General features: G+C 44.0%; 1 protein-coding gene across 9 annotated transcripts in view; it reads right to left on the minus strand.

The window, feature by feature from the left end:
- Positions 1 to 1,558: 1,558 nt before the first annotated feature.
- Positions 1,559 to 24,275, minus strand: part of PIAS2 (protein inhibitor of activated STAT 2) — a 36,237-nt gene continuing 13,520 nt past the window's right edge. The window contains exons 3-15 of one of the 9 annotated variants that reach the window (XR_011339432.1): positions 22,537 to 22,621; positions 21,865 to 21,915; positions 21,651 to 21,741; positions 15,406 to 15,540; positions 11,689 to 11,794; positions 11,024 to 11,097; positions 10,050 to 10,210; positions 9,320 to 9,453; positions 8,684 to 8,852; positions 6,372 to 6,511; positions 5,832 to 5,890; positions 4,543 to 4,580; positions 2,127 to 2,226 (exon numbers count right to left, since the gene is read on the minus strand). Coding sequence is in view for 3 of the 9 variants with exons in the window: in XM_069880984.1 (XP_069737085.1) it covers positions 2,047 to 2,229; positions 4,543 to 4,580; positions 6,372 to 6,511; positions 8,684 to 8,852; positions 9,320 to 9,453; positions 10,050 to 10,210; positions 11,024 to 11,097; positions 11,689 to 11,794; positions 15,406 to 15,540; positions 21,651 to 21,741; positions 21,865 to 21,915; positions 22,537 to 22,621 (1,367 nt within the window). In the remaining 6 variants the exon portion in view is untranslated. Of the gene's footprint in view, positions 2,230 to 4,542; positions 5,891 to 6,371; positions 6,512 to 8,683; positions 8,853 to 9,319; positions 9,454 to 10,049; positions 10,211 to 11,023; positions 11,098 to 11,688; positions 11,795 to 15,405; positions 15,541 to 21,650; positions 21,742 to 21,864; positions 21,916 to 22,536; positions 22,622 to 24,275 lie in introns of all 9 variants that reach the window. The other 8 variants (XR_011339431.1, XR_011339433.1, XM_069880986.1 and 5 more) reach the window with 8 other exon arrangements.

Consider the following 24,275-nt stretch of genomic DNA (forward strand, 5'->3'; position numbering starts at 1 on the left):
TTTACTGGAAATAAATCATGCTAAAAACTGATCCATAACAGGTACAAAAAATTCAGCAGGGAGGGGAAGGAGAAGGAAGATTGGATGCAGAATTAAGACCTACATGTGAACTGAAGAGTGCTGTGAAAGAGCATACAAAAAAAACCAATGAGGAATAGCAATGTGGGGTAAAGGTGGGAGTACAGGGCAGACCAGAGTTACAATACATCCTGCTTCAATCTCTCTTATCCAGGAACTTTGTTCCAATACTGTAACAGTAACAGAAGGCAAAAAGCACCAGACACCTGATCAAGGAACAGGAAAGAAAGGAACACAAGGTTAGGAAAATCTGAAAGCTGGTAATCAGGGAAGGAATAATCTCAAATACAGTTACTAGTCAGAAACACAACAATTGGGAAAGCTGCTATGTCAACATATATAAACAATACCCCTATTCTGGCCCTATGGAAGTGACACTGGTCTCCTGGTCTGTAACCTCCTCCAGGAACAGTACTGCTGAGGTTCTCACTGGGGGTGTGGGGAGGTGCTGTACACACAGAGCAGTGGAACCATCAGAGGAGTAGAACAGGAGCAAGCCATTCCCTTCAAATCAGAAAAGCCAAGATTCAGGGGCCATCTAATGTGGGACAGAGCATCATTAAGCCATAAACAACATAATTCCATTTAGGTGGGAACACCGTGCAGCTACAGCTTTCATTTTCTAAGAAGCCAGGCCTCCCCCCTGACAAGTCCACATGCAGTTTCCCTGTGGAATACAGCAGTTACTGAATAGACAGAAGCTGGGGGTAACTGATACTGCACTAGAGAAAGTAATTTCAATTTTGCCTCCTTGCAGCTACCACAGGAACCATGCATTCACTTGGTCATCGGGTGAGGTGGTGGCAGTTTTGAAGAGGAACTCACTATCTAAATTAGAGTTTAAAGGCTTTTTTTCCTCCCATCACCTCTTAGAAGTTTTCAAATCCAAAATTCACCTATAGCTCAACTGCGTATCATTCGGAGTTCCTGGGGGTAGGGAGGCATCCCCATTCTGACACAAGAGCACAGAGCAGTAGCGAAGTGCAGCGTTTGCATAGATAGTTTGTCCTCTCACCAGCTCAAAGAACATTAAGAGGAACAAGTACTGTTTACAAGGGCATAGAGTGACAGGAATAGGGGGAATGGCTTTGAACTGGAAGGGGGAAGATTTAGATTTACACTAGGAAGAAATTATTTCCTGTGAGGGTGGGGAGGCCCTGGCCCAGGCTGCCCAGAGCAGGGGTGGCTGCCCCATCCCTGGAGGGGTTCAAGGCCTGGTTGCATGGGGCTTGGAGCCCCTGATCCAGTGGGAGGTGTCCCTGCCCATGGCAGGGGGGTGGTACTGGATGGGCTTTAAGGTCCCTTCCAACCCAAACCACTCTGTGATTCTAAGTCAGAACTTAGGATTATATTGCATTTGTGAAAAATGTAAAATCCAGAGAAAAAGAAAAAAGCAATCCCCTTTACAAAGGCTCCTCTTCCACCCCCAGGTACAGGGTAAAGTGGGGAGCAAAAGACATACAACACAAAACATGGGTATTTTCACAAAGCTGCTTTTCCTTAAGTGAAGTTTATTACAGACCCCAGTGAAAATAGTCGAAGTGCACCAAAGCATACACTTCTGCACTTCTGTTCAGGTTGGTGGTGGTGGTCTAGAGTGGTTAAGTGCCTCTTTAATTACAAAAGTTTTTACATTATTGCTGTGTTTTAAAAGAAAAACACATTAAAAAAAAAAAAGCCACATCTGTGGAATCCCCCAAGCAACAAAGAGTCAGTTTCCCCAGAACAAAGCATAAAAGCATGTTCTAAGGGGGTCTTTTCTACACCAGCTACCTAATGAGCAAGAAAAAAAAATACAAAATCATAGAATTCGATCGCTTCAGTTCCGAGTGTAGATGAATTTAATTCATTTTCCAGAAGGCAAATCCTTTGAAATAAATATCAGTAACTTCCGAGATGCTGAAGTTCCAGAGAGAGGAATGGCAGCTCTGTGCAGTTTTCTCCCGGTATCCCCTGCTGCCCCATATTTCAGTCCAATGAGATGATGTCAGGAGCGTTGCCGCTGCTGGTTATCACTCCAGTGTCACTCTTGCTGGAGGAGCTAACGTGCGTGCTGCTCTCGTGGCAACTGGTCGACGTGATGATGCTGCCAGGCGCATTGCTTGTTAAGGTTGAGGTGAGACTATCCAAAAACATAGGAGGACAGTACTGCTTGAAACAAACAATGAAGAATGAGGAGACTAACTGCACAAGGGAAATGTATGCTCTGAAGATATACATCTTCCCTACAACAAGCACAAGGCGCCTCACGCACAGAAGCTCATTAACACAAGCACAGCAAGAACCAGAGTTTGCACGCCAGACAAGCTAGCAAGGAGAGATGGCAGCCACCCACCCTTCTCCCTCATCCCTCCCATTGTTTTTTCTTGCTAACTGGTTAGCTTCAGCATTCACTGGCATGTTAAGAAACTCATGACCACAAAAATACCCTTAGCATGTGGGGAATGTTGACAGCCCACAGCTGGGCACAACTGCATATTTTGGGCTTCTTTCACCACAAAAGGTGGCAGAATGCTTTCTGCTACTTCGATGGAGGCCAGAGTAATCTCACCCCCTCAAATGGCAGTGGCTGTACTCAACCTTTTCGCCATATAACTGCAGTTACACATGCAGGCCTATAAATGTTTCGGCAGTGATAAATGAGCCCTGATCACATCCGTTTAAAAACCTTACTAAAGTTGGTATTACTTCCTGAAGTGGAAGACAAAGCCGCCTCAAAGGAAAGCTGAATGCTCTAAGCATTCTGAAATAGAACAAGGTTGCCAGGTGTCAAAGAACTTGATGATGTAAGACAACTCTGCATTTTGTTCAAGACATGTCACTTTCTCTTCCCCTGTGAATTCCAGTCTTGGGCTGGAAATGAGTCTGGAACTAAGCCTTGACTGTCTGAACTGTCCAAAGTCGACACTTCATAGCAGAATACCTGCTTTCAGTCTCCCACACGAACTTCTGCTATTCCCACTTTGGCAGTTCAGATCTTATGGTAGGCACAGAGCATTGCAATAAGTGCAAAGAAAAGGAGGAAGTTCATCCTTTGTTTCTCATCCACCAGAAAGCCAATTCCGCTGTAGAGCCCTGTTACTGCTGCCTCTAGTGACAGGGAGATGAAACAGAGCGTCTCCTTCAGAGCCTCATGTCTTAGGAAGCCAGTATTCCCCCATGCTCCAAGGCTGTAGTTGTCTGTAAAAATCTAGTTACAGTAAGAATCAATTGGATGTATTCTTCTCGGACTTCAGTACAGCCCTTAACAGTTTCTCACAGCCTTCTGCTCAGCCTCTGGACTGGACAGGCACACTCTCTCCTGAGTGGAAAACTGTTTCAACGGCCGGGCCCAGAGCGGTGGGAAATGGAGTTAACTCCAGCTGGAGGCCAGTTCCAAGTGGGGTTCCCCAGGGCTCAGTGCTGGGTCCAGCCCTGTTCAATGTCTTTATCAATGACCTGGATGAAGGCATCGAGTGCACCCTTAGCAAGTTTGCGGATGACACAAGAAGGATGTTGAGGCTCTGGAGCGAGTCCAGAGAAGAGCAACGAAGCAGGACAAGGGGCTGGAGAACAAGTCTTACGAGGAGCAGCTAGGGAACTGGGGTTGTTCAGCCTTGAGGAGAGGAAGCTGAGGGAAGACCTCATTGCTCTCTACAACTACCTGAAAGGAGGTTGTAGAGAAGTAGGTGTTGGTCTCTTCTCCCAAGTGACAGGGGACAGGACAAGGGGCAATGGCCTCAAGCTGCGCCAGGGGAGTTTCAGACTGGATATCAGGAAGAAATTTTTCACAGAAAGGATCATCAGGCACTGGCAGGGGCTGCCCAGGGAGGTGGTGGAGTCACCTTCCCTGGAGGTGTTCAAAAGATGGGTAGATGAGGTGCTCAGGAACACGGTTTGGTGGCAGATAGGAAAGGCTGCACTCTAAGATCTAAAGAGGTCTTTTCCAACCCAGAGGTTCTATGATTTGTCTCGAACTGTGTGATGTTACAGTTTCTAGGCAAGGAAAACCACTGCGTAGTTGCTTTTGACTTTTCCATATAATGCAAAGCCAATGGTGTTTTGGTGCTACATGGAGGGATTTATTACCAAGGTGTTCAGTCAGGTGCCCACCACATTAATGAAGACATTTTCTTTGAGACTTAATCTCCTAATATCAAAACCAACAGAAATAGCAGTCAGTGAAGTGTATTTACAGAGCATAACCGGACCTACAGATAGACAACGTGAATTAAGAGGTGTCTCCAAGTTAGTGCTCTGCAAGTATCCACTTTAGAAAGGTAGGATATCAATAAAAAGTGAGTTTCCATGCCCAGATATATCCTAAGTAAGGCTAAACTGAATCCTTAACACATCTTCATCACCACCCCTTTTTGGGCAAACATCTTTCTAGTCTGGGGTTAGGTCTGAGCAAGCAGATCGCCGACACAGTACAGATGAGGGAGGCAGCCTTATAGTTAAGCCCTACAGCAGCTGGAAACATACCTGTGAATCAACTGGGATTAGCGGAAGAAAGTCCAAACCTAGGAAAAAGAGAAGAATTAATAAATTGAGGAATCTTTCTTTGATTGATACACACCAAAATTTAAGGAACATTTTTTTGTGGCCATAGAACAGATTTTGCAATTTTTACACGATTTCTAAATGGAATATACCACTGTGACACCACTCTCAATGACTACTTCAGGCAGCAGCAAAACGAGTTCTCGTACAAGTGGCTCTTTTTAGGAATGAGGATGGCATAATGACATATTATTCACTGGGTTTTGTAGGATGGTTCAATGTGTTTGCTTAGATGGAGGTTGCCGTTTGGAGCTGTTGGTTCACAATGCAAGTCTCACTGCATATTGTACCTGACTTGGCCAAACTGGGACATGAAGAGTGTCATCACATTAAAGATGCTGGAATGAAGTAAAGTCACAACATGCACAAGTCCAAAAACAAGCAGCAGGTCTCTTCCTCCACCCACGGGCAGTCAATAAGGAAACATTTCTAATATCATCCCCATTTTGTGTCTAGACAAATAAAAGGAATGAAGAAGAGGAGACTACAAGTAGTTCAATATATATCCTCTAAAAGCAGTGACAGCTAGCATCTGTCTTATACACCACTAGCGCGTCAGCATTTAGGGCAAGACATTTAAATTATGAAACCAATGAGAAATTGCAGCCTTTTTGATTCATTTCTAAATATTGGCCTTGTGTTTGCTATGTCATCGGAAAGAAATGGCAGACTTACTCCCTCCCTGTCCCCTCACCTCCAAATCTGTTCTGGCCATGGCACTTCTCCTTTTCTCCATTAGAGAAATGTTTTGAAGGAGATTTAAGCTCAGACGCTTTTACAGAACGGGCTGCTGCTTTAGCTCTTGCATGTGCTAGAATTTCAGTTGATGGACACGGACAACAGGTCTGGTCTTGTATTCTCTTTGCTTATTCTCCTATCCAATTTGGGATCAGATTTCTTAAGAATGGAGAAGTGGAGGGAGGGAGCAGTAAGGAAACCAAAATGGACAGAGAAACAAGGGGAATGATATCCATCCCATTGCCAAACTGGTGCTGAAAGAAGAGGAAAAAACCCAGGGATGTTGCAGGGGAGAAACGAAGACAGGCAATGGAAGGGGAGAGGTAAGTACAGGAAGCCAACGTTACACCTGCCACCACAAGTCACCATTTCCTGGGCTCTGGGTTCATGACAGCCGGCAAAGAGAACCCCAGAGTCCCTACATACAATGTTCTTTTCAAGGAGCCAGGATAGAAAACAATCAGTATCCCCACCTTTTGTCTGATATTTAGCAGCAGTGTTGAAGAATACATCATAGGCATTTAGGGAATGTCTAGGTAAAGAAAGTCAATAGAGGTCAGCTTACACGTTGTAGCTCACCTTAACCTTTTCATACAGTCTAGACAGAGCCCCACTAGAATCAGCTAGAGAGCATCTCTACACCTAGGGCTCAGGGCCTTCACACTTCTGGAATTTAGACAGGCAGCTACTCTCCCTCACGCCTCTGACTCGCCACAACCAACATGTAGATATTAAACAAGGTTTAACAGAATATAGCAAGAGGGGCTTCTGGCTGCGGTTCTGCAGTGCCAGTTTGAACGTGTACCCCAGATGCCACGCTTTTGACATCCCTGTTGCCAAGCACAACCTGTAACTGGAAACAGTCTGTACTAGACTTGTCTAGGCAACACATCAGTGCAGTTCTGCATATAGTCTTGTTCCATTAAAACAGAGTTGATCCATTCTCCGATTTTCACCCACCCCACAAATTAATAAGGCTGTCGGAATAGGCATTAAAAAAAGCCACCGCCTACCTGCCAAGTCTGATGAAATACTGGATATTGGTGGATGATGGAATGGTACTGGGTAGTCTGTTAACGAAGGAGGAATAGCAGCAGCATCGACTGTTGTCACGCTGGGCACTCTGACAGCAGACGGCTGATACATGAGAACCCTGTTTTGAACAGCACAGGAAGTTACAAACAAGGTGGCCATTAGTTACCAAAATTATGCACTGCTATGCACTCCCATTCACAAGTTCATTACCTTACAATACAGCTACAGCGTGGCTACTCACTACACAGTACTCTGCTCTAATCTCCTCATAGTACTTGACCATAACTCAGCCTTCAACTCAGGCTGTAACACAGGAGTAGGTTGGTATTAAAACACAACACAGTGCTGGGGTCATTTGTGAGTCTGGTGTTCAGGGGCAGGGGTGGGCATCTGTATCTGTGGAGCACACACCCCAGAGAGATGTGCTGTCAGCCAGATCCAGGGGAGAACTTGTTTCAGTTTCTCCACATAACTGTTCCTCAGTGCTAACCTGCCATGCCAAGGGCAGCACTGACCATTATTCAGCCCCTGGAGCACAGGTTACTCACAAGGGAGTTAAATATCAAACCACCTTTTACTCACAGCTTGACCCTAGCCTAAAACAGCTCTCTGGGAGACTGCAACCAGTTAAAAGCCCTCCGGCCCCATTACTGCACTGTACTGTTAAATATACCACCACAGGCATTCATGCACCAGCCACATGCATAAAATCTTCCATGAACTCCATTGCAGGTGGGAACATCAGGAGTCCCGCAGCTGCTCTGACTCCAACCCACCAGCCGTGATATTATCCACTCGTGTCTGCCTCCCCTGCACTGGGGCATTTGTGCTACTTCTGATCACAGGAGCTTGGGTCTCAGACCCTCCCTTTTCAAGCACCACTTGTACTTCAGCCTGTGCTGCTTCTGCCTGTAGGAAAACACCCCACAGCTTTACCAAAACTACCATTCAGGCAGCACTGTTTACAGGAGATAAGCTATTCCCCAAAAGCCTGGTTTTGACTTGGATTTGAAGAATCAGAACATGCCATTTTCATATCCAAACAACACAGAAAATGGAGATACACAAGAAAACTCAGTCCTTCCACAGTTATGGCTGCAGGTAGCCACCTCTGACAAACACAGAACCACTGAAAGAAGCCTTGGTGCCTTCTGAAACTTCATTGAGATACATTTGTAGCTATTTTTTTTTCTTGAAATAAGAAACAAGGTCTCTTGCAGGAGGACTCCTCCAGTCCTCACAACATGCAACAGCATTTCACTATCACTGCTGAATATTTCAAGGACAACCAACTATTTGCTCACTGAAAAGCACACATTCCCATTCGCACGTGGACCAGAGACACAGCACACCTGCTCGTAACTGCAAGAGCTGGCAAAACAAAAGAGGGTTGGTTTTGATACTATTATTTACAAGACATAAGCTAGTGCTCTGAAACACACAGGCACACCCCTCATGCATGCAGCAACAGTAACTGGCTGTTACTCAAAGCTGACATGTGGAATAACCTCGTGAAGCAGTGACTGCTGGAGAGCCTAACAATTGCCCCCCTCTCCTTGCAGGTCTCCTGTGCCCTACGGACCAAAAGCAAGAACTTTGTGGAAGCCACAAACAGAAACTGCAGCCATGGTGCACAGACTGGGACAGACAGGGAAAGAGAAGAAGCTGGTTAAGCCTGCTGGTGAAGTCAGACATAGCTATGAAGATGGAGCAGCTGACAAAAGATGGGGGAAGTTGTTGGTTGTGCTAACCAAAGCCAAAGCAGTGTCTGAGACATTCCAGAGCTTCACAAAGATGGAGAAAAAGCTTGTCTCAATTTGAAACAGCAAAGCACCTCCCTTCCAAGACTGACAAGATGGATGAAACACACAATGCAGCCTCTTTCCTGGGCACCAGAGCAAATTAGATAAAAGGGTATAACAAGACAGTGCGAGAAAAGCCTTTTAAGATGACACTAACTTAGTAAGAGTGCATAAAGCTCCTCCACTTGGCATAATATGCTTTCTCAGAAGAATCCTGTCCATTAGCTTAATCAGCTTCCTTTTCTATGGAGAAACATCCCTGCAAACATAGCAACAGTCAGCACAAGTCTTTTGTGACATGTGAAAATACTTAATAGTGATTTGCCTACACAAAGGTACCATATCAACACAACCTTCTTGAAGGACAGGCCTAGAAACTCCCTGCAAGCTGGAGCTAGATCCCAAAGGGAGATTACAAATCCACTTGTCTAAACACTTTATCGATTTCTGGCCCTACAGAATGACAATGAACTTTAAAACTGACAGACCCTTTGGTTGGGCTTCCTTTTGTTCCGGACATATACGTGCACTTCTTTTTGACAGAAGGATCTTCATCTTCATCAGAAGAGCTTTCTGTTGTCAAGTCAATAACATCAATTTTCTTGTTCACATCACTGGCCACTGTCACAGAACAGGGTTTACTAACAACACTGGAACCTAAACAAGAAAATGTGATATCACTGTTTTGTTTATTTTTTTTGTAAAGGATGTCAACATCAGCCATTTCTATTTGCAACGGATCCAGGATCTCAAACCCTGCTTTTTAACTCATCTTCCAGGCTGCTACAAAGAACATCATGACTCAGGAACTGTTTTATTAGTATTCTGCATCAGGCTGAGGTTACTAAAGCACACACTTTAACTTTCACTTGCCAGTTTAAGGACCTAAAATATGACCAAACTTACATCTTCTGAAGTGCTATTACAAAGAGCAAAGACAAAACCCACAAATACACACTTCTGGGGACAAAACCCTTTTGTTTTAAAAAGTTTAAATGAAGGTAAGTTGAAAAATATTAATACTCCCATAAAAACAAACACCAACATCCATGCAGATCATCCCAACTACAAGCAAGTCTCCAAGACTCTTTGTTGGTTGGCAACCAAGACCCAGATGTACATACTTTCTATTTTGGTGCACTGTGAACTTGAGACATTCACAGGCTCCTTCTTTGGCCTCATAGGGCACCAGGAGCCATCTTCTTGGAATTTGATCTCATCCACATCTGAGCATTCATTAAGAATTTCCATGAAGAGCCTGAAAAATAAAGTTGAGTGATTTAAATTTTGATTCCAAGTGAAATTTTGTATTGTAAGTGAAAAGACAGCTGAAAAGCTACTAGTGATTACCTATACCTACAACCAATGCAAATACTCTCTCCCTAGATGTTACCTGAAAGCCTGTTGCTACAACCTTTGCAGACATCAAAACCTAGAGTACCCCAGCCTGCCCATACTCCACTCCAACATTACTGCAATTCAGTTTTCCTCACAGAAGCAGAAATCATCATCCTCTGAATCAAGTTTGATACTTGTTCATGAGTTAAATTTGAAAGCTAACAGCTTCACAGACAAGGTCATTTAAAAGGGAGACCTATTCTTAGACATCAGACTTGTATTCTCCAGAAGAAATACACTGAGGCTCAAGAGTCTGATGAGGCTGGTAGGAGATAAACTCATGTATTTCGTTACGTGGGAACAGAAACTAGAAGAGTCTAATGGTTCCTCCCAGCTTAAAGTATTTTGACAAGGAAAACGGTATGAAATGACTAAACCTCAAGTCACAAAAGTTGCTACCAAGTACATCATGAAAAATGATAAGTAACTGTGTCATCAGCAAATGTGGTCTCTTACCCATCTAATATTAGGCTCTCATAAGCTGCTTTTTTGTCACAGACGGGGCAGATCCATGAAGGCTTCTTCTCATTCATTTGAAGATAAAGAGCAGCATCAAAACACTGCAGGTGTGTGCAAGTAACAGCCCGGCAAGGGATTGTCAGTCTCATTTTTCCCAGCTGCAAGAGATGCATTTAAAGAGCATCAGAACAGTGCAAAAGGCCTGGGTGGCTAAAACTGAAATCAGAGGGAGTGGGCTGAAGTCACTGTTTCTTCTCGCTACAGAGGTGGCCAGTGCTATGGCCACTGCAGGCAAATCCACCTGATCAAAGCATGTACAGCACTCAAAGCAAAATAAAGCCTTCCTCAGTCTTCGCTGATCTAGAAATGGTCAAACATCCATGTTATTCCTAGGATTTCATTTTTATTAAAAGACCTGCTGAAACATTTATCATCCTTGGGACCAAGTGTTTCAAGGGTTTTGTGGGTTCCAGTTATACTGAGTGAGAATGGCAAAACACCCATTCTGACAGTCAACTTGGACCAGTCTCTGAGACCAGCTTCCATTTGGGAAAAGAAACCCCAAGACAGTGTTGCCTCGTCACATAGTGATGGATTTGTTGTTTGTTATGGTAGGTGGCAGTTGGAGTAATACCACCAGGACAAGGAGATCTGAAGTTTTATTTATCACTGTGTCCTTTAATTATTCTGTCACCCTGCCCAATTAGTCTCAGCTACGTGTGATTACTCCTTCTCAAGGCCTCACTATACACAAGTAGCAACTTGATTCTGACCACTACAACCAAGGCATTCACAGCTCTAAATCACAGTCGGCTGAGTGCTGCTACAACCACATACCTGTAGATGCACCCCCATTTTATACTGATGAATCAGCGTGATCTAAAAATCCAGATATGGTTTTAAAAGTAGCCCAACTCTGCACTAGAGGTGAAAATACAAATCTGAATATGGTGATTTCCAGCCATACTTACAGGACACATCAGTGAGACCCGCAGACTGGTTGTGGCAACCTCACTATCAGGATCTGCAGTTAGTTTTTCTTTAACTATTAAAACAAATTAAGAAGTTATAAACAGGCATCATTATTTAAAATGCTAGGTTTGATCTGCCAGTACTTGTACTTTGTTTCCAGTTATCTAAAACAATCAAGCCTGCAGGAAACCATCTCACAGCAATATCCAACAACAATTAAGCAACTGGCAAACACTGTGCTTCACAAGGTTGTTTGAAGTGCAGCAGATGCACTAACAGCCACAATGGTTAGTGGTGGAAACTCAACCCAATATGAAGAGATAAATAAAATAATCAGTGAGTGAGGTATAATCAGCATCATATGCGAGTGAAGAGAATTTACAACCTCTACCTGCAACTCACAGGACACCACAATATGTGGTGCTCGTGACATTCCCATAAAAACATTCCAGATGTGACCTCTAGATGCACTTCCTACTGGCGCAGGGACCTTCACAGAAAGAGCATATGATGCCTCAGCAACAGCAAATGAGAACCTTTGATTCTCTGGGTATGGGCTTTCTTTTCAAAGCACTGCAAACCCCTGAACTGTTACCAGGTCTAGTTTTAAAGAGCCACCAACCACCCTCAACAAGTACAGACAGGAGAATTAATTAAGACTTACTCAGCGCTCTGGAATGATCAGGGTTTCTGATACCTTTCATCTTTAACCTCTGCAAAAGCATAGCTGAAGTGAGCTGACGGACGAGATACACAGACATTGAATAGTTCTACAAAAAGAGTGATGAAAGCAACTGTGAATTAAAGGTGATTAAAGGCGAGACATTGATTTCATACAGTACTTCCACCATGACAACAAATTAGTAATCATACCAATTGTAACAGAGAAAAAAAAAACCAAAAACATGCTGATTTTTTTGTTTAATAGTTATGGAAAGTATTGACAGCTTCACTACAGTGGCAAAGTTCAACACTCTGCCAGCTCTCCCACTGATAAAGTCCAACTGCCTTTCTTCAGCTATGACCTCACTATGAAGTCTTACTCTCCACAACCAAGAGACGACTTGGGTTCTTCTTTTTGAATGAAAACTGAGGCTGGTGATGCAGTTTCTCATGCCATCTTTGAGAAATTCTCACACTTGTCTCCTAAATCCTTCCCTTTTTCTGCACCAATCTGTTAGTGGGGAGCCCAAAGACAATCACTTGACAAAAGCAAAGATGAATGCTCCTTTGGGTGAAGAACTGCAACCTTTAAGCATCTTGAGCCAGCAGAGGGCCCAAGCGGCCAAGAAGGCCAATGGCATCCTGGCCCTATTTCAGAAACAGCAAGATCAGCAGGAGCAGGGAAATGATTGTGCCCCTGAACTCAGTAGTGGTGAGGCAACACCTTGAATCCTGGGTTCAGTTTTGGGCCCCTCACTACAAGACAGACACTGAGGTCCTGGGGTGCTCCCAGAGAAGGGAACAAAGCCTGGGAAGCGGCTGGAGAACAAGGACTATGAGAGGCAGCTGAGGGACCTGGGCTCGTTCAGCCTGGAGAAAAGGAGGCTGAGGGGAGTCCTCATCACTGTCTACAACTGCCTGAAAAGAGGTTGTAGAGAGGTGGGTGTTGGTCTCTTCTCCCAAGTGGCAGGCGACAGAACAAGAGGAAATGGACTCAAGTTGTATCAGGGCAGGCTCAGATTAGACATCAGGAAAAATTCCTTCACTGAAAGGTTTCTGAGGCCCTAGCAGAGGCTGCCCAGGGAGTGGTGGAGTCCCCATCCCTGGAGGGATTTAAAAGATTGGTGGATGAGGTGCTCATGGATCTGGTTTAGTAGTGGACAAGTATGGTTAGACTTAATGATCTCCAATGTCTTTTCCAACTCAGCAATGCTATGAAACAGCATGCAGCTGCACCATTTCCCTTCTGCCTTCTCTTTAGCTTGTTCTGCACTTTCAAGCTAAGCCTCTTTACACAGTGTCCACTCCTCTGAGGCTGCCACATTCCCTAGCATGTGTTACTATTCCCTAATACACACCACCTGCAGCTTCTTTGGTTCAGCGTTCGCTTTCTTCAAGGTCACTAACGAAGAGAAAAATCTGCAAGACCCACTGCAGCAGAATAATAATGGTTTCATCTGTACACTAAACAGCCTGTGATCTCTTACTTCCACTCTGTGCCAGCCACCTTGTTATGGCTCCTGTACTGCCTAGGTGCAACACAAGAATGTTAAACAAGAACACCTACAGCCATGCTCCTCCTCTACCACCTGTAGGGGGTAAAACAGCTCGTACCTCCATGAACAGAAAAAGTAATCTAAATGCACAGTAAACCACTAAGAAAAAATGATTCCTTTTTCCTTAAAGAACGGCCATGCCTTACACAGTTTACTGCCAGCACAATGAATTCTGTAGGCTCAAGTCTGACCAGATTTGTGGAATCGATGCCTCCCGCGCTCAGAAGCCTCTGCTATCAGTCAGAAAGAAAGCCAGGGTCAGTGGGAAAGACCAGGACCACACACACGCTGCAGTCACTTCCAAGTTCTTGTGCTTAATGACTGGGAAGTGACAGCCTGAACCTCCCGCTCCCCACCCATTTTAGAAGCATTGCTTTTCATTTATTCTCTGGAGAGTAGCTGTCTCTCCAATTTCTTTTTAAAATTATAGTTGGTGCATAAAAGCTTACTGAAATTTCCCTTGGAAACATGTTGTGTTTCTGGCCCACAGATTTTGAAGAGGTAAGAAGAAAGCTACTAGTGGTTGTTCAGCCTGGAGAAGAGAAGGCTGTAAGAGACCTTAGAGAAGCTTCCAGTACTGAAAGGGGCTCCAGGAAAGCTTCGAAGGGGCTCTTTACAAGGAAACAGAATGATAGGAGGAGGGGGAATGGCTTTAAATTGGATGAGGGAAGACTTGGATTAGACATTAGGAAGAAAGTCTTCACGCTGGAGGTGTGAGGCACTGGAACAGGTTGCCCAGGGAAGCCGTGGCTGCCCCATCCCTGGATGTGTTCAAACCCAGGTTGGATGGGGCCTTGAGGAGCCTGATCTAGTGGGAGGTGTCCCTGCCCATGGCAGGGGATTTGGAACTGGATCATTTTTCAGATACATTCCAACCCAAAGCATTCTGTGATTCTACATCTATAACTGAACCCAGAAAGATTTACACAGCTAGAGGAATATATAGTTCTTGACTTTACCAACAGCCATTCAAACCTAGGAAGAATCCAGAAATTCCTCAAACTCTCTTTTTCTTTCCTTAGCAAATCCATAGGGGAAATTACAACCAACCACGCAGCCTCTCTGAAGGTTAATCCCTTTCATAGTAAGATTAATGACTGCTAGCAGTAGAAAGCAACAGGTATCACATTTCATTTGCTACCCCTTTCTTTATCTCCTGCTACCAGAAATCCAGTGTGCTTTTCCTCATTGCAACTTTCCACAAAGTTTAGAGTTGCATCACAAAGAGGCTTCAATTTTCTTTTTCTTTCCCCATCCCAAATCTCCATCCTTCCCCACATCAAGCCAGCTCTCCCTCAAGCCACCCAAGTTTCCAGGAACACTCTTAATTTGTAAGAAAAAGCACCCTGCTGGGATATCCTGCATTTTGAGCACACACACCCCATACAAGTGTGGTCTAGCCACCAAACCAGAAAGAGCTGACACCAGCAGTCTCATGCCTTGCCAGTAAATTCTTCCCAGCAACCTGCCATCAAAGACCTTTCTGAGTTGGAAATTCCATTTTCATTTATTTACAAGTGCAGTTTTACATCAACTCAGAGAGGCCATTATCATGTTAAAGAAAAGAAAAGCAATCTCAAAAGAATAAAGATGGAAATACCCATTAACAGATCTTCCTATGATCTAAAAATTGCTGTTGTAAAATCACTTAGTATTTACCTGGTTAGGAAATACAAAGACAGGCAAAGCAAATGCATGTCTTCACACTTACAGCCTTTGCACATTTGGTCAGTTTAAAGAGCCCTCTCCAATGGCGACTTGCAACAGATAATGACAAACATGCCTTAGAACGTATGGGTACATAGTTCCATCTTTGACCCCAACAGGTTACAAGGAAGAAAGCAAGATTTCCTATTGTTATTTTGTCAAGTCACAAATATTTGGAATTTTTGGCTCGCATTTCAGGCAACCCCTAACAGACAGTTTTCCAGTGTGAATTCTATAAAGAAGTCTTTGCCATCTGGATGTAAATCTTATATATGTTACTGCAAACTACAATACTTTTGGAGCAAGCTTTGTTTCCCAGCATTGATGACAAGAAGTTCAGCCACCTAACACTACATACTCACTGGTGCATGCCTTGCCAGCAACATCAGGCAGCAAGGGAGAAGGAATGAGGGTACTTGGACAGCTTTCCACATCCCACAGAACATACAGCTTACCTTTCCAATCTCAGAAGCCCAGGAAATGGATATCTGGTTTGGGACCGCCGAAGACAACCGAACTAGAGATGTTATATTCAAGGGGCGTCCAGGCCTCTTCTGTTCAATTCCATTCTTCGGTGGTGGAGCATAACCCTGTGGGAAGAAAGGACAAGTGAAGTGTTACCAAGCCTACTCACTGTACTCTGAAATGGGCTTGTTTGTTTTAAACAGATTTCTAGCAAGCAGGAAAACCTAGAGGGTCTCTCAGCTGGAGACCAAATTCACCACCTGCTCTGGGAAACTTCAGTCTGACAGTCTAATACCACAAGTTAAACACAATTTTAAAGCGTTTTTTGGTTCGATGTGGTTTTACAGAGCACAGAAAAGATGGAAGAGAACACACTGCTGGCCCAGGTAAGTTCACCGGAAAAGTAAAAACTAAATGTTGATGCTCTATCCCTTTTTCCCCCTACAAAAGAAAATGGAACATCAAGGACACAGCCCTAGTGACAGATATAGCAAGTCATGAAGGGTTAATTCAGTGTTTCACACGCAGAAAAGACTTCACTGATTCTGTTTAAGAAACAAAGTCTTGTTCCAAGAGCTCTCCATCTTCTTGATGCCTCCTTTGCCTCACATCAACTGCACCCAGACCTCTTAGCAGACCTCATCTGGAGTCCTGTGTCCAGCTCTGGAATCCTCAACATCAGAAGGACACGGAGCTGTTGGAATAAGTCCAGAGGCCACAGAGATGATCTGAGGGCTGGAGCACCTCCCACAGAAGGACAGGCTGAGAGAGCTGGGGTTGCTCCGTCTGGAGAAAAGACACCAGGGAGACCTTATAGCAGCTTCCAGTACTGAAAGGGGCTCCAGGAAAGCTGGGATGGGGCTCTTGGATCAGGAAGTGCAGGGATAGGACAAGGGAGAATAGTTTTAAGCTGAAAGAGGGGAGATTTAGATGAGATCTTAGGAAGAAATTCTTTACTCTGAGGGTGGGGAGGCCCTGGCCCAGGTTGCCCAGAGCAGTGGTGGCTGCCCCATCCCTGGAGATGTTCAAGGCCAGGTTGGATGGGGCTTGGAGCCCCTGATCCAGTGGGAGGTGTCCCTGCCCATGGCATGGGGGTTGGAACTGGATGGGCTTTTAAGGTCCCTTCCAACCCAAATCATTCCATGATCCTATGATTAATTACCTAACCTGGACAGCTTTTCTCTGCGGTTTTATTTCCTATGTGATGTTTGTGAATTGAATCAGAAGCTGTACGGTTCCCTTTCGCTTCCATGCAAGCACACGCTCTCCAGCCTATCAAGAACAGAAACAACTTGTGCTGTGTGAAGGAGCACGTGGCCTCACTGTAGCTTATTCATCTCATTCTGCCAGAGCAACCCCACCTGTAAAGGGAACTCCGGGGATCTCTGGTTTGAGCTGGTGCAGACAGACTTTAGTCCCCTTATCTAAAACTCATCCTGCACCAGCAGGATGCCAATAAGAGATCACAGCCCTGTGTCTACACAGAACTGACTGCCAGGTTTTGTTTATTTCAAGACAGCATTGTTCTGTAGAAGAAAAAACACACTGAAACCCTGCACACACACACCCCCCCCACCATTTTACCCAGAGAAGCACACACATTCACAGCCTCATGCCTGGAAAGAGAGTTACTTTGAAAGACGGAAGTCTGAAAATAAAAAATACAAACAGCCTCTTCCACTCAAGCATGTATACCACAGAATAATCGCTGCCTTTAATCCACGGAGGCTTCAGCAGCTGCCACATCATTTCCTAGGTTTCCAAAGCAGCTTTATCACTAGTCCACGTTTCACTTGACAACCAAGCCTTGGCTGTGCCTCACAACAGCCCTGTATTTTTATAGTTTCAAACAGGACTCTTGCTTGCAGCAAGAGAACAGGAACACAGCTTCTCTAGGCAGCTCTGCTGGGCCCCAGTGGCAGACAGCACTTGAAGAGCTCTCTGCACTACAGCTCTTAGCCCAGATGAGTGAACCAGTAGCTATCAGGAACCTTGCCATGTGTCCTCTATCGAAGAACACAGAGGGAGCAGATGTATAAGCATGCTGATGATTTCACACTTAAGAGAAGAATGATTTTCCATTTCTTCACTCACAACAGCTACAGCCATTTATAGAGTACAGTCCCAACTGCTTTGCTGTTGCTGTGGTTTGAGTTAAGAGTCAGAAGCTGATCCTGCTTTCTCAGTCGATCCAAATAACTTCTTTTCTTAGAAAACTAACTGCATGTTTTTGAGACAGTGTCCTTCACTGAAGTGATAACACAGGGCACTGGTATGCAGCAAGGCCAATGTTTATGCTTCACCAAGGCCACCCTCAAACTGGCGGAAAACGCACTGCACCTGCAAGGAGGGGCTGATAGGACTGGGGACCCTAAACTGACCAGAACATTCCAGCCCATATACATCATACTCGGTACAAATTTGAGAGATCATGAGCATCTTTCTTCTGCAACGGCCAACATCCAGTGAGGACCTCACCTGTCTGGTTGCTCCTGATCTCAGATCCATGCATTCCTGAATCCAGTTCCTGAGCCCAGTTTCCTCCTAGCTGTGGACCCGTCCCCTCTTGTCTGCTCTACAGCATTTGTGGTGACATAGTCATCAAGGGGGGGGGCATGATCTCATATTGGTTTATATTTTACTACTTCCTAATTATTTTCATTGTTATCTATCATTTCATCAAAACTGTAGTTTTAGTTTCCACCCTGTAAGTCTTCCTCTCATTTCCCTGTCTCTTTTCCCTGCAAGGTATTGAGGGAAAAAGGGAATTTGAGGCTCAACTGCATGGCTTTAGCTGCCAACTTTGACCAGGTGGGGCTAAACCGTGACAGCTGTAGTCAACCATTCTCTACTACAATGATTTTATAGGAGTTTATGTAGACAAAAGCACTACCCTTACAATATTTAGGGGACTACTCCCAAACATACTACACAAGCCACAATAATGCTACTGGTCTCAAACCTAAAATGAAGCTGCCTTGCTTTCAAGAGAGAAAGGATGCAAGTTCTTATATTTCCAGGGTTTTCTTGTTTTTCAGAGACAGGCTGTGCAGCTCAGCTTCGTTTCAGTCAATTTTTTGATGTTTTCTTCTGCAAAAGAGCGACCCTGAGATCAGAATCAACATTGCATTCTTAGAACACTTTAAAACCTTTCCTTCCTACCCTTCCAGGAATTCAGTAAAGCACACTTCACATGCCTATCACAACCAGCTTGGTCCAGCAGTTTTGTTAGGCTGCCAATTCCAGTGGCTAACAAGAGCCAGAATTATTTGGGCCTTTTAAGTTTTCCATGCTTCTTTCAAGGAGCACATCAGTCAAAGTAAGTGGATCCTGCTAGAGCCAGATAAACCTATCAACAGAAGGTATGACTGTTCTTCTGCCCTGACATATTTTATGCTGTCCTTAGGAAAAGACCTGCAGTGGTCCTTGAAAGTCTCCTCAGAAAGAAAGCAAATTAACATTTCAGACTTTCACATTTTGTTCTGGCTACAAGAGAACAGGTGAAGCAGCTGCTGTACAAAGTCTTCGTTACCAGCCAAGACACCAGCACATCAGGCTCTACATTTCCTCCCTTTAAGTCAGAACCAACACTATCACAGGAGGACACGGGCAGTTGTAGAAATCATAGAACAGTTAGGGTTGGAAGGTAACTTAAATGTCATCCAGTTCCAACCCCACTGCCATGGGCAGGGACATCACACTGTACCAGGTTACTCAAAGCTCCATCCAACCTGGCCTTTAACACCTCCAGGGATGGGGCAACCTCTTCCAGTGTCTCACCACTCACAGTGAAGAAATTTTTCCTAATATCTAGTCTAAATCTGCCCCTCTCCAGCTTATACCTGTTCTCCCTCATCTTGTCACCAAAAGCCTTTACAAATAGTCTCTTCTCCAGCACACTGCTGGCCCATGTCAAGCTTCTCATCGACCAGCACCCCAAGTCTTTCTCTGCAGGGCTGCTCTCAATCATATCATCCCCCACTGTGTACTGAAAACTAGGATTGCCTCAACCCAGGTGCAGGACTTTGCACTTGGCCCTGTTGAACCTCATGAGGCTCTCACAGTCCCACTTCTCCAGCCTGTCCAGGTCCCTCTGGATGACATTCTGTCCTTCTGGTGTGGCAACTGCCCCACTCAGTTCAGTGTCATCTGCAAACTTGTTGAGGGTGCACTCAATCTAGCTGTCAGTATCATTGATGAAGACATTAAACAGCACTGGTCCCAGTACAGACCTCTGAGGGACACCACTAGTCAGAGATCTCCATCTGGACTTTGAGCCATGGACCACTACTCCCTGAATACAACCATTTAACCAGTTTCTTACACACCATGCCATCCACCTATCAAATTCATCTCTCTCCAGTTTTGAGAGGAGGATGTTGTGGGGGACCATGTCAAAGGCTTTACAGAAGTCCAGAGAGATCATATCCAGTCGCTGCAGTTACCCCTCATACATTACGAAATACAAGAAAACAATGTGCTAACATGATTTGTCACACCCTGAAGCAGCCCTGGCACAATGGCAGCACTTCGCTCAAGTTTTTGTTAAGGACTGCAGCCAAGGAGACGACCAAGAATAATTTATGGACAGCTGCAGAAGCATGGACTTCTATACCAGAGAGAGACAGAACAGGGCTCACTTAAGAGTTGAATAAGTTGGCAACAGAGACTGGCATCACTGATTAATCACCTAACACCAATGCTACCAGGCTGGACAATTGTGGTCTTTGAGCTCAAGAAGTTACCTTGCCCTTCCTGCAACAGGAAGGAACCACAAGTGGGATGTAGACAGCGGCCAAATCCCCAGGCTAAAGGAAAAGAAGTGTCTGCACGAGCACTCGGACTTAGACTATGGCTGTCATTCCACTCATGTAAAGGAGTAGAGGAAAGGAAGTTGCCAAGACAGTAATAATTTAATCACTTTCTCACCTAAAGTTTCTGCTGAACAGTTTAAAGAATCATTTTAGGATGCACAGAACTTACAGGGTTTAGATCTAAAGTAAAGCAAGAGTCCAAGATGACAAAACATTTTTGCTATGACTGACATATGTCACACACAAAATGGACAGTGCAACACAGCTCAGAAGGGTGTAAACTGTATTACCAAGACTGAGAAGCAGCAAACATGGATGAGGATAAGGCGAGACCTAATATAGTCTGTTGGACTGCTTGAAGAAAAATCTGCAGAAGAAATGAGAAAATCCTGGAAGTTTATCACGGGACGGATCTGGCATTCACAGAAAATACTGATCAGAAAACTTAAGAAACTTGTTACACGATGAAGACAGATAAAGGAATAATGATCCAATGGTTAGAGAAGTAGGGGGAAGAGCAGCCAGGCAGTCTCATTTAAGTTGAGCAGAGGCAGAAAAGCAGTCATGGTCACATATGGCAGGAGAGAGGGCAGAGGACAATACATCTGACACAAAGAAGGTGACAAATGTTCTGAAAAAGAAGTTTCACACTTCTCCTCACACAGCATTTTTCCAAACCTACTGCTGAAAACTCCTCTGTACTATTTTTTCCATCTTCTGTAGCTTGCAGAACTATATCAGAACAAGCTGAGCAGGACTTATCCCTGTTCTATTGCAGAGTGTCACCTGTTACAGAGATTTTTCAGAAATAGAGTGCTTTTCAACTTTTGTATACATTCAAGCCTTGAGGTGACCCTACCTACAGACTAGTACCAGATACCAGTGAAGTCTGTGACTGCCAACACAGTATCAGCTAATGCTAGGAACCCTAAAATGTGGCCATTCTTCACTCTGTAATGCAATCTGCTGCAACCAGACAGATGCAGAGCAGCACACAAACATGTACACGAGAAAGTAACACCATTCCCTTGTAATGAAAAGGAACTGAAGTCGATCACAGATACAGACAGGGCAAACAGCAAGGGTTACAACCAGGCATGTCAAATAAATTCAACCTGAGGATCTGCAAGGATGATAACCTCTGTAGACACTGGTTTGTTTTGACATATTGCGCTACCTGCAACAGATTATGTTTGCTATAGGTGGCTAAAACACAACTAATCCATGCACTAGCTGTAACATGATTAATAGCAGTAACAGGTCTCTCACGTAGCAAACGTAAAACCTTGTGCCTCACATCCATGGCTGAAGAAATCTGAGTGATAATAAACAGCTTGATCGTTTTAGCTAGATAATATTACAGAAAAATCACACATAGCACAAGTCACAGAGAAGCCATACATATGCACAAACAAGCTTACCGGCAATGGAAACAGCTTCCCATTTACTTTGATGCACAGACTATTGGGGTAATTATCTTCTTGAGGGCAGCTTGTCTCTGCTAGGCACAATCTATATCCCAAAAAAGAGAAAGCATCATTTTCAAGTGTCATCATATTTGTTATGTCCCCACAAATATCCAGACTGATGTTACATTACCCAACTCAGAAGTTAAAAGAACACTGAAATAGATACCTTAGCTGCACTTGGACTGTGTAATCCCTCCTTCCCCCTGGCAAGAAGTCCCTGTGACAAAGCGAAGGAAGACATAAGTCAGGCAGATTCATATTCCAGTCATATGAAGAAAGAACTGGCACGCCTGCCCCAACATCACTACACTCTGCTCTTATTTTTCTTTTATTGAGCTATGAACACGTTTTACTAGAGACACCTCTGTTTTCAGCTACTGCAAGTTAAGCAGGAGTTTAGTATCAGCTATAAACTCTTGACAGAGGATGCAACAATAAAGCATGATGTTGCCAGAGAGGAAAAAGCCCCGTGAATTCTCTTGGCTTATACCATAGGTCTTGCAACAACATGAACCCTGAGACAAAAGATAAAAGCAGCCTTCCATCCCTGCGGCCAGGAAACATGCAGGGAAGAAAACCTTACCACGGCTCTAAATAGTCACAGTTATTTGGAACTGAGTAATTGCTAACTTTTTGGTGGCATAGGATTTACCCCAACTGCACGTTATTTCTGTGTTCCTGAAGAAAACTGAACAGATAAATCCAGCACAGCTTTGGTGAAGATTATTCCTCTGCATCTGAAAGCTTGTATGATGTGTAAAACAACCAAAAAAAAAAAAATCACATTTTCTCCTGAAATTCTGCAGAAGTACCTACATTATGACACACTTAGTCTTACCTGGAAATACAGATTTCTCTGACCTGCTGAGGTGTTAAAGCAAAGATAAAAAACTTCTCTTGGAACCTGTGAATACTGCTGTGTACTAGAAAAAAAAAGACACAGAAGAGTTTTAACCACAGTGCTTGAAGTCACTGATTAAAATAGGATCTGCACTTGAGTATTTCCTGCAACAAGGCATAAGTCAGCTAATATAATCAAATTGTTGTTGAACTGCACGTAACTGTCAACAGGAAAGCAATAGAACAAATCATCCATTCAGCTATACTCAGATGGCTTAATATCATATTACACTTGAGTACTAAAGAAGCTTGGCAAGGCGTGTTATAATCCCTCCTCCCAAGGGAGAAGGGTTCAAACAAACACAATAAAATACAACACTGGATACCAAACAAAGACAGAACCATAGAGATGATGTTTACAACTATTTTAAGGTACTACAAGAAGAGAATGCACACCAGAAGTTATTAATGGACAGCTGGGAAGTCACTCAATTCAAAACCAGCTACAGGTAAAGCCTTTGGACAGGAAGGGAGGGAGGATGCACAACCCATAATGTCAGAGAAGCCAGCTGGGAATTATCCCTCACTAAAATTTGGGGGAAAAGAATGAAAAACACACTGAAAAACTTTCATATCAGACTCCTAGTTGTCTGTGACTGATGGGAAGCAGTAGTATTTTAGTATTAAAGGTTCATAGTATGTACATGTTCCTTTTCTGCTTTCTTTCTACTTGAGAAGTTAGAAATCTTAACCTGAAGCAAAGGTAGATTGGACTTGTTCAACACTGTGGAGTAGCCAGGAAGGAGGACAAGCGCAAAAACAGCACAACTAAACCAAGTAAATTTGGAAGAGCTAGGCTGTCCTGCACACTGCAACACTCAAAGAAGGTTATCTGTATGCCCAGAACACAAACTTGAAACAGACCCCACATGGAACAGACACACACACATCAAGTTCCTCAAACAATGTAAAACAACTGTGTTGTGCGTATGTGTGCACACACACCACAGACAGGATTTTATACTACAAAATAATACTTAGGCATGTGTTCAAAATACGATGGAAATACTGTGTTACTGAATTGAGTGTGGGTTAAAACTAAACCCCACACCTATACCCAGTCCGGTGTTCTCGTATTAGCACATAAGAATATCTACACTCGTCCCTTTAAAAAGGTCACAGGGAAGTTGACTATACTCCTCACTATGACCAACCTCATTTCCAAACCCTTCGTTTTCAAACAAAAAACCTGTTTGTTCCACATCTCAATCACCTGAGCCTACTAACTGGGACTATAAGCCATCCATACTGATCTAGATACACTAAATCATGCTTCACTTCCGAGTCTGCTCATGGATCCATGCTAGAGTTATTTTCAGCCAATGCTCATGTCCCTCTAACATACCAGGGGCCCATTATTTGCATACCAAGCCATTCCTCACACCTCATCTCTCCACTCCTCACAAATTTCCAGGTTCTAGCTCAGCTGCTGCCACCTTCAGGTACTCTGCTCTAGTAAGATTTTGAGGGCAAACAAGTATTCTGTTTAATTAACCTTGCACCCCCTCATCCACATCCTAAGAGAACTCAAATATTACAGGACTAGATGGAACTTTGCTCTTGTGAAAACTGGGCAACACACAAAACACACAAAGAGCCTACAACCTTCCAGGGAAAGAGGAATTCAGCTGCATCTCTAACATGGTGACACCCCTAAGGAAGGATTCTCCTTACAGA

The sequence above is a fragment of the Phaenicophaeus curvirostris genome, chromosome Z (assembly GCF_032191515.1).
Source record: "Phaenicophaeus curvirostris isolate KB17595 chromosome Z, BPBGC_Pcur_1.0, whole genome shotgun sequence".
In the NCBI taxonomy this organism is placed as follows: domain Eukaryota; kingdom Metazoa; phylum Chordata; class Aves; order Cuculiformes; family Cuculidae; genus Phaenicophaeus; species Phaenicophaeus curvirostris.